The following is a 10,447-nucleotide window of genomic DNA, read 5'->3' as shown; positions in this document are numbered from 1 at the left end:
CTTCCATACCAGATGCTTCAAGAAAACATGCAAGAATGATGATCTAACATGCCCCATGAACTCACTCCAGGAATCTTTCTACACTCCTGAGGGAATTGTGCCAAAAAATTAAACATTCCCTGCACAACATTTTGCACTTAGGACATATCACGTACGTGACTTATTAGTAATTATCTTCAAAAAGTCATGGAAGATTCCAGACCACTGGAAAAGGATAAAAAATGGGAATAAAGAAAAACCATGAAATTACAGACCACTCATTAACTTCTGTACCAGGAAAGATAATGGAGCAAATAATTTAGCTAAGTATAAACACCCAGCAGGTGGTAAGTAAAAAAGTCCCTGCTGACTTGTCAAGAACAAACTGTGTCAAACCAACCAAGCTTTCTTTGACAGTGAAACAAGAGTTGGGTGTAAGGGGAAAGTGGTAGATTTAGTAAGACTTTTTAATATTGTTGCACATGCCTCTCATTAAAAACCTCCCTGGCCAACTAGACATTTAAAGGGGTGTTGTACTTAAAACCAGAAAGGGGTGTGTTTTGTGTTCTAACCTTCTACAAAATCCTCAATGAGTTCTATGAATCTTGTACTAAAGAACACATGACTTAGGAAGGAGAATACTATTCAGATGATATACAGAAGAGTATACTATTCTAGTAACCAAATATGGTTTTTCTACATATGCAATGTAAGATGTTTAATTTCACATATACTTTTTTTTTCACCCAAGGTCTCTTCTTACTTGTCTACCTCCATTTCCTTACCTGGAATTTTGAAAATAACTGTGACTCCTTTTGAAGTAGTAACTGGTTCTAGTCACTATCTTGTTCCACTATAGTTTACAATAACGTATTGTGCATGTGTATGTACACTGTCATCTGATGTGTCACAGTCATACCTGTATGCTCATAAATATTTAATTCAGCCAAATGTACAGCTTGGTCTAAGTGTTATTTAATATCACCTCAGTAACATAAAAATTACTATGTGCACAAGCTGCCCATCCAATCTAATGTTGTCCCTAACTATGCCAGACCAGATGCTTCAAGAAAACGTGGAGTATGACTGTTACAATTGTGAATGTGAATCTTATACATGACCAGAAATCAGGTCAATTTAAAATATTTAATTAAATTAGTATCAGGCATTATGCTTGTACTTGACTCCCTTGATGGTTTGTGATTTCATAGTGTTGTCCTCTATTAAAAATTATTTTTCTACTTTGTTTTTTGTTTAAAAAAACACAAGAACCTATAGAAACAAGGGGATTGAGCACAAACAAAGATGTCATCAAATACATAAAATAAATAAGCTAGGAAAAAAGTAAAAAAATATTGTTTTTACTAACTTCTCAGTTCTAGTAAACATACTTAAAAACAAAGCTTTTTTTTAAACTTGACTGCATCCCTGTAGTATTAGGGGAACTCATTTTACCTCAGAAAAGAAACAATCCTCAACTTTCTGCAATGATTTATTATAGCATGATTTGCAAGATGCTGTAACAACACTCAATAAAAGTTGTACAGCCAAAATAAATGGGTTTAAAAGTGGACCTCTATGTACCAACAATGATTAGTGTACCAGCTAACCCTCTGGAGATGTAGCATCACATATGCATTGAAATGAAATTTATTTTGGTTTGCTATAGTGCAACTGAAGTCTACTCAAATAAATACATCAACACAATCTGAAAAACATCCAACAATACCGGACACTTGAGTTCAAAAAATTTAATTAGGGGAACACAGTAGAAAAAAAACCAGGATCTACTGAAGCAGCTTGGTAACAAAGATTTTAACTGAAAGTTTCCTGCCATGCCCAGCTCTAGCCCAGTGTTCCCTGTAAGCTCTGTAGCTGTGCAGCCAATCAGGAAATTCAAATGTCACCAGCTGATTAGCACTGTGCCCATAACTGGATTTTTGTTCTTATTGGCAGTACATATTCATATATGCCTTGATGCACACAAAATATTATTGCATGCATGGATGGAAAAAGCCACACAGAGATGGAAAAATTTAGGAGGAACACTGGTCTAGCCCCCTTTCCTCACTTTTGTGTGCACCACTAAAAAGATTCAATTTGCAGACCGTGTAAAAACTGAAGACAAACCACAGACACTAAAAAAGATTTTCTAAATGTTTACTAAGTAGGCCATCCATATAGTACTGTAAACAAACATATTCAAGAAATAAACTACAATAGTGTGAGTAACATTCTGAAGACAGAAGAAAACTTGGGCAATTTAAATAAAGTACAAAAATGCTCAAATATACATTGGATACTTCACTGTTTGTGAATTAAATATTTTTTAAAAATATATCACCAAAAAACTTCTCAAAGCAGATATGAAATTAACAAAAATCTCTTGTTCCCACCATATTTGGAGACAAATTGCATGAAATCAAGGTTCACTGATAAAACATTGAATTTCAGCCAATTATTACAGACAAAAGTCTATCTAATAAAAGAAGAGCACTATGGTTCCAATCCTGCAACAGCACATTAATTCAATGGGACTATGCAGATGTGAAAAGTTATGTATGCACTCAAGTCCTTGCAGGATCAGGACCTATATCACTTGACCCCGTGAAAGCATGTCTCATCATTTCATTTTGTTCTTCCTGTCAGCTATGTACATCTCAGGCAGTTCAACTTCACAAAACATCACAAAGAATGGGAACAGCACTAATCTGAGCATGTGAAAAAGAAAACGGAACACCTGCAAGCTATCTACTGCTTTGAGTTACTACTAGCAAAGTGTAATAACGTCAGGCAGCTCTGAACAGAAAAGGACATCCCACCATAGATGTTTCTGGTTTAAACAGAAATCCTTCTACTTGACCTTGTTTTTGTTCACCAACTGAAGGAAAAACATAAGACAAGACTATAAAGGTGGTTGTTTTGCTGTAATTTTTTTAAAATAAATGTGTGGCATAAAAACTCATTTTTGTGTATGTCAGCTACATCCTTTCTGTTCATGGCAGGAGGAATGTTTTAGTATTAGTCATCAACCTGTACCACTCTAAGCTGTTCAGTTTGCTGGCTATGAAAATCCAGCAATAAATTCTGATTTTCTACAGAGTTACATATCGAGGTTTCTAATATTTCTGCCAGTCCCATGTCAGTAGCCTTTTCTTCACTGCACAGATAACTTCATCTTTACAGAGTTTACCGGCAAGTGTCCAACGATGATCCTTCAATGTAAACAAACCCAGCCTTTCTTCTGCAAATTCATAAAAGCATAACATCCTTTTTTTTCAAAATGTCAAAAATATATTTATTGTTCCAAAGTAGGAAAAACCTGACTCCAAACAGAAACAAGCCTCCTCAAACTAGATTTGCTATTAGGAATTAATTACTCAAGTCTCCATTTCAGTCTCTAAAATTTCAGTCTTGGAAGTAGTTCTTGATTCTCTCACGTTCTCCCCCTCTAAGGCCACAATGAAAGACAAATCAATAGCAGGTAATGGTGCTCTCCAGTACTGGAATGAGTTGTACTGCCAAAATTCTTCCCCATGCTTTGAAAATAAAATACACTGTGTTAATACGTGGCACTGCAGTAGAAAGAAGAGAACAATATCCCCCCAACCCCCTTTCTAAACAAACTGAGCCAAGAAGTATTCCCCAGATGGCTTTAGGGTTATATATTTCACTTTCTTATATGTTTTAAGAAAATGTAATACAGTAAAAAACAGGCACTTCAAATCAAATAATTTTCTTCTGATTTTGGCATAATTAAGTACTTTTGCTGATGACCCTTACGTTATCTTTCAGTATCTTGTGGACAACTCTGTCTACTGTAGCTCACCGTTCATGCATGCAATGAGACATTAAAGAGGCAATATTTCTGCACGTTTCTGTAATTTCACACAGATCAGTATTTTCACTGTAAACACTCTTTTGGTGCCTTTCACTATATATATGAACACTATGGACACTTTCAAAATCTGAGATTCACATGGCATTTCTTTACTTAAGGAATATCAAGAACATTTCAATACCTGTCACAAAAATCGTAAGTAGTTCCCTGACAGAGAACTGAATAAATCTATGCCAGAGTTATTTAAAGAACTATAGCTACACTGAAAGAAAAATACCTCAAAACATTTCCAATATTTTCTGTTTTTTTTTAAATATATATGCAAATACAAACAAAAAAATGTACCTGATTTTTCAATAGGATATAAGGCATGCAGTGCACACTGATAATATAGGAACAAATTCATTACTGATTTACTCTACAGACTGGTTTGTTATATTTTTGTATCCCTTTTTGCTGGCAATCTGCTGTTTTTAGTCAAAGAACATTACTCAATTAAGCAGCACTAAAGTTAACGGAGCAAGGCACGCCATGCAGAGTGTTTCTGTTGAAGAAATACAGATCACAAAATTGTGCTTAATATTGCAAGTTGTGTTTTTTCAGTTATGCAAGAACTATCTTTTGAAACAGACTAAAAGAAGATGGTATTTTTTACCAAAGGCTGCACAATGTAGAATAGAAAGGCTATTTACACTTTAATTGAAAGACAAAATTACCTATGTAGAGGACCGTATGTATCAAAATCTTTCCCATTTAAATTTTTATATGGCATAGTATCAAGGATGCACATAAAAAGTAATGATTTACACTGTCAACCTTTCTAGAAACTTCCACCAACCTACAGTCCCATTGTGCTAGGAACTGTATGACCATATAGTAGACGATCCCTGTTCCTAGTTACAATGTATGCCCACAACACAAAAAAATCACATGCTTTATTTGATATGGGACCACTCGTGTTTAAGTATGTTGTGTAAGTTGTTGTAGGGTCAGGACCCCAGCTTATGCATCTAAACGAAAAAAAAAAGGGCAACAAAAGGAAAACGCCCCTTTGTATCATGCACAACATACACTGCCAGAGAAAAGATAAGTTTGGACCACAAAACACATCTGCCAGTTCCAAACACTATCAAAAAGAATGTATAGGAGTCAGACCTTTCATATAACCTTGGTGTATTTTCATAAGGTTTCAAAAATCCACTTCTAAAGGCTGTGTGGAAAGCCTAGACTTTAACCCAATGGTGGGCAGTAATTTTTGATGGAGAGGGCACTCAAGAATTTGGAAAGTGGTGAAGAACCACAGTCTTCCATATGAATGGAAAACATGTGGGATCTGGGATGCAGCTTGGGTCTAGACGGAAGCTTGCAGTAAGGGATTGAGGTACATGGCTGGAGCAAGGGACTGAGGTGCAGGGGTATGCGGGTGTTTGGGCACAGGAAGAGGTGCAGAGTTTCGGTTTATGTGGCATGTGGGTGGAGGAATGGGGGCAAAAGATTAGGATTATATAGAGATAGGGATTCTGGGGTACCAGAGGCTCCGCCTGGGAGACTTAACTGGGACTTCTAGCAGCCCAGCTGATTTCACAGGAAGGCTGCCTGCCTGCCCAGCCACATGCAACAGCTAAGAGCCTGAAGGGAAAGGAAGGTACGCTTCAAAGAGGAAGCTCCCATTGGCCAGAAACAAGCCAATGGGACTGTGAAGCCTCTTCTCTCACCTCTCTCTTAGCTTGCAACTACTGGGGGGGAGGGTTGCAGCCACTTTTCTGAGTAGTGTGCTTGAGGCTCTAAGCTGTCTCTGTGGGCTAGATCTGGCAGTTTGGTGGGTTGGATTTGGCCAGCGAGCTATATTTTCCCCAGCCCTGCTTAAACCATTAATTTCTGTAGAAGTTAACCTTTTGTTTAAAAAAAAAAAAATTCAAACTTTACCAGCACTAAGATAAACTCTTGTATAGGACAGACTGTCTTCCTGAATCTGCAGTCAGCTCCAGCACAGCTGCAGTTATGCAATTTGCCACGCATCAGTGTGAAATTAAAAGATGCTTTATTTGTGGGCAGTGCTCCCTGTAAACTGTGCCCTTGCATGGCCACTCAAGAGAGATTCAAATGCTGCCAAGCTGATCAGCAGAATGCCTACCACAAGGTATTTTGTTTCCACTGGTGGCGCACATTTGCACATGCCTCAGTGCACATAACATTATTCCACACATGGATGGAAAAATCCACATATGTATGGAAAAGATTAGAGAGCACATTATTTGTGGGATAATGCTATACATTTCATATATACACTTATGACCATGAGGGAAAGAAAGGGAAGAGATCATGATACTATGTAAAGTCCAACACAGCTCTCAGTTGAATATAGTTCAAGGACTCAGATTTTCAAAAATGGGTCCTTGAACTAGAGATTTAAGTGGCATGATTTTCAAAATACTAAGTCTCCAAGAAATTTGATCAAGGTATCTATTTTCAGTTAAAACATCTAATTTGGCAGGGAGATGAACTAATAGATCTCTTCCATCCCCAAATTCTATTATTTATACTTGGGGAGGTTTTACAGTTATTTTAGTAAGTACTTTTGCTGAAAGAAATTCCTGTTGTAAAACTCTTGCCTGCCACTGCCATTTGGTTTCATTTTTTAAATCTGCATTTATATATTTATTTTTTATTTAAACCTAAGTACATACTTCTAATTGGTCTTTTTCTTACGTCATAATATAGCATATATTGGGCAATATCACAATATTGTACTTGCATATTTCAATCATTTAATAATTGAACTGATTCTTATTTGCAACATCTTCCCACTAGACCTGTTGCTTCAAGTGTGTCACCTTGGCAGCACTACAGAATAACTGCATCAGAAAAAAAAATTCAGAAATTGCTGTGCTGAAATTAGCATCTGAAAAACATCAACTCTGTGGACTTAACTCAGAAATTATGTCAGCCATTAACATGGTAAATGTTTAGGGCTCCCCTGTGCACATATTATGAAGGTTAAGTGAACGCAAACTAAACTGTCATGAGTTCAGGAAAAATTGGGTTTTACCTTCTGCCTGGAGAACAAGCACTACAGAAAGGGAGTGATGATATAGGCAATGGGTGTCCAACCTTTTGGCTTGCCTGGGCTGCACTGAGTGAAGAGGAATTGTCTTGGGCCGCATATAAAATATATAATATAGTTAATGTATATAAATCACATAATAATGTTAAAAGTTTACGATCTTGTGCGGGCGCATTACTAGCTGTCCAGGGCCGTGGGCTGGACACGCCTGATATAGGCCCTGTAATGTCCCAGTGAGACAAAAGCCCCCTTGAAGAAGGCATATGTAATCCACAGAAGACCCTATTTAGAGGAGGCATAAACCACACAAAAAGCTTTGAAATACAGAGCAAGGGATCTTAGTTAAATTTACAGTGAGGTGTGCAAGCTGTGTTAAACCTCTAGGTTTTGTGCAGTGGCACAGGAACAATTTTGAACTGCCCTGGTGCCCAGAACCACTCAATTGTGAACCCTGACCAATACCGAAACTACTTCAAGCCCGGGGCTGCTGGAAAATCCCTAGTTCCCGCACCTAAGGTTTTGCGGTTAGACACTAATGTAACCAACCATCTTTATGCATGGCCCAGCTGAGGAGCCGCTTGCAGAGGAGAAAGTCGGGTCGGTACAGCTACTAAAGGTGCAGTGTTAAATAAAGAGATGGTGCGGCTCAACCGCAGGCACGATTTACACAAAAGAAGCTGCATCTGAGCACTGAAACACCACGGGGTCTTTCGGAACAGCCCAGCCCCAGCTGCCCCACTCGGGGATGGGGTGTGCCTTTTTCACGTGGCCCCATAAGAGAGTCTGGTGATGAGCGCAGCAGGGGCCGACAGCCTGCGCTGTCTGTGCTGCTTTGACTGGGCTGGTGGCCCGCTGCCGACTTTCACCCACGCACACACCCAGGCTCCCCGCAGCTCCTGGCCCGGAGCCCTGGCCGAACAACCGCCCCGCCCCCATCAACACATCCACCCCCGCCTTTACCTCCTCAGTTCCCCGCTCTTCCCCCCGAGGATCCGGGCTTCGCACCCCCAAGCCGACGCCGCCTCCCCACACTGCCTGTTCCTGCCGAGGCCCCACGTCCCCCCCGCGCTGCTGCTGCTGCTGCCGCCGCCTCCCTCCCAGGCTAGCGGGGTCGCCAGGCTCCCCACAAGGGCTGCAAGCCCTGGGCCCAGGCCGCTTCCCCGGAGGCGCCTCGGCCTCCTCCAGCTTCCGCTTCTTGCCAGGGCCCCCGGGGGGCGCGCGCTCCGCGCTCCAGAGCTCGGGCTCGTCCCGCGGGCGTCTGGCGTGCCCGGGCGCGTGGAGCGGCGGTTCGGGTAGGAAACGCTTCCAGGGCACGTGACACACTAACGGCTCCGCGTGTCGCTTGGCCATCCGGGGCCTCAGGGCGAGCCGCTCAAGCACGGGAGCGCCGCGCGCGCGGGGACAAGCGCTTCTCGGGGCGGGGGCGGGGTTGAGCTAGGCGCGCATGCGGCTTCGTGGCGGCCCCGAGCGGGAGCGCGCGTCTCGGGGGTTGTGCTACGGGCGGTGGGCGGGAATCCGGCTGCCGGCTCCAAACAGACGCAGCGGGCCGGTGAGAGCCACGTGACCCTCCGACCCGGCAGCTCACTCGCACGTCTCCCTTTCCCGGCCTGCGGGGTAGAGGGCAGACGAGGCTGCAGAACCCGCTCCCCCCCTGTAATTTACCACGCTCCGCCCTGTTTCCCCTGCTACAAACCAAGAGCTCCGCCGTGCTGAGTTAATCCCACCCAGCAGCTGCACCTCAATCACTAGGAGAGGTCCTGGGGTACCGTATAGACTAACAGAGCTTTGCCCACGAAAGCTTATGCTCCAAAATCTCTGTTAGTATAAGGTGCTGCAGGACTTCTTGTTGGTTTTGCAGCGACAGACTAACTCAACTACTCCTCTGATAACGTCAATCACTGTTTCTCTTAACCCAAGGTGGCACCTACAGTTAACCATCAGCGGCCAGTTGTGGGCAAACCACAGTCCCATAACGACAGGTTTACCACCTCCCTGCTGGGAGTCATAGTAGTTCTGGGGATGAAACTCAGATGTGCGTTTCCTTTTTGGTAGTTTTGTCCCATTTACAAATCCACTTTTTAAGATTTAGGCTTTAGCTACCACAAGCGGTTGCTTCTAGGAATGATTACCTACATGAAATCAGTGCCACACACCATGCGGAGAGCTTGAAAAAAGGTGCAATCTGAAATGCAAGTGATTGGACAACAGAGGTGCAAAGGGCCGTATAATCACACTTTACTCTAAAAGTGCCTTTTGCCAAGCAATTTTAAAATGAAAAACTCAGCTTTTTGACAACATCCATCAATAAAGGATTACAGTGGATGAGCGTTTCCCAATTTTATTTGGCCACAGAACTCTCTTAAAAGAATTTTGCAGAACTCCATTTCAGGCTCTATGAACCTTGGCCCCCTAAACTCCCTCCGCCACCCCAGGCTTCACCCCTCTCAGCCCCAAACTGGCTCCCAGGACTAACCTACCCACGGCGCTAGCTAGGGAACCTATGCCAGCTACCTACATCCAGCAGAAGGAAGGTGAGTGTGGAGGTGTTCCCCTGGCAGGGGTCAGCTGAGCCACACTCACTGGAGAGGTGTAGCCACTTGGGTAGCAGGAAGGGTGAAGGGCTCTCTGTGGCTCCCTGCTGACATAATGGAACTATATTCAATTGGTTTAATGGCCAGATCCCTCCTGCCACCCTACTGGCCATTAAACCAATTAAATTTATTTCTGCTGTTTTAGTGGCAGCAGGGCAGGGAGTTGCTGAGGAATCTTCTCTCACACAAAACAAAAAACTACAGGAGACTACCAGATGACTCCTAAAAGTCAGCAAGGATTCATTTTTATTTATTTATGGTAGCATCTAAGCTCTTAAACTTTGACATTGGATTATTTTATTAGTAAAGCAAAACTCATTAATTCTAGTGGGTTTTTTAAAAAAACAGGAAGTTAAGACTAACTGCAAATAAACCTTTATTAAAAAAGGTTCTATTAGTAGCAGTATTTTTTTTCTGGATAGGGATCAGAGCAGTACAGTTTTTAAAAAGGTACAGGCTTTATGTTCCTACTCAAGATTTAAAAGAGTAAATATATTTTTATCTATGTGATTTTTAAAATTGTACTTTTAATCGAAGCACAATTGGAAGTGTGAAATACTTGCCTTGAAAAATAGATAGCTAAAAATGACCCTCTCAATACCAAGGGACCATGGCTAGATGAGCAAGCATGAGTTTAAAACACCTTAAAATTTATAACCCATTATCCAGTGGATTGTCTATTGAAAAGGCTTGATTCCCCATCATACTTTAACTTTTAAAAGGAATTTCAAAAGGGATGATAGTGTAACTAAATTAACCATTAATGTAAAGCTAACAAAGCAGTTAATTTGATTCTACCTCTAAATACAAACCATTTAATAATTACTCCAATAGAAAGTATGTGTAACTTAGGACAGACACATCTGTCTCCTCTTCTATTAAATTACAATCTAATTTATAATTTAATAAGTACTTGCTTAGGACAAAGAAACAATACTGGAGGTAAATTTATAGGACTGGGGTAAACGGTCC

General features: G+C 41.3%; 1 protein-coding gene across 2 annotated transcripts; it reads right to left on the bottom strand.

Moving 5' to 3' along the window:
* Nucleotides 1-1,715: 1,715 nt before the first annotated feature.
* On the bottom strand, nucleotides 1,716-8,290 carry C5H9orf40 (chromosome 5 C9orf40 homolog). Of its 2 annotated transcripts, XR_012645527.1 has the most exons (3): nucleotides 7,845-7,926; nucleotides 6,870-6,972; nucleotides 3,385-3,518 (listed from the first exon to the last, which is right to left on the bottom strand). XR_012645527.1 is itself a non-coding variant. In XM_074994067.1 (2 exons), exons 1-2 carry the CDS (start codon nucleotides 8,232-8,234, stop codon nucleotides 3,360-3,362), a joined length of 549 nt encoding a protein of 182 aa, XP_074850168.1. In that variant the 5' UTR covers nucleotides 8,235-8,290; the 3' UTR covers nucleotides 1,716-3,359. The 2 variants fall into 2 exon arrangements, 1 of the variants encoding a protein (XP_074850168.1); XM_074994067.1 differs by lacking the exon at nucleotides 6,870-6,972 and having other exon boundaries at nucleotides 1,716-3,518; nucleotides 7,845-8,290.
* Between the last annotated feature and the right edge of the window lie 2,157 nt (nucleotides 8,291-10,447).

This window comes from Carettochelys insculpta, chromosome 5 (assembly GCF_033958435.1).
Source record: "Carettochelys insculpta isolate YL-2023 chromosome 5, ASM3395843v1, whole genome shotgun sequence".
NCBI classification, from domain to species: Eukaryota; Metazoa; Chordata; order Testudines; family Carettochelyidae; genus Carettochelys; species Carettochelys insculpta.
The sequence above is the reverse complement of the archived record's forward strand: the minus strand, read 5'-3'. Positions and strand labels throughout refer to the sequence as shown.

What these genes read in the sequence shown, in the direction of transcription:
- C5H9orf40 (XM_074994067.1), bottom strand. Translation starts at nt 8,234, where the DNA reads ATGGCCAAGCGACACGCGGAGCCGTTAGTGTGTCACGTGCCCTGGAAG. An exon ending in AAGAGCGGGGAACTGAGGAG is followed by an intron (nt 3,519 to 7,844) that starts GTAAAGGCGGGG and finishes TTATTTTCAAAG; the next exon opens with CATGGGGAAGAATTTTGGCA.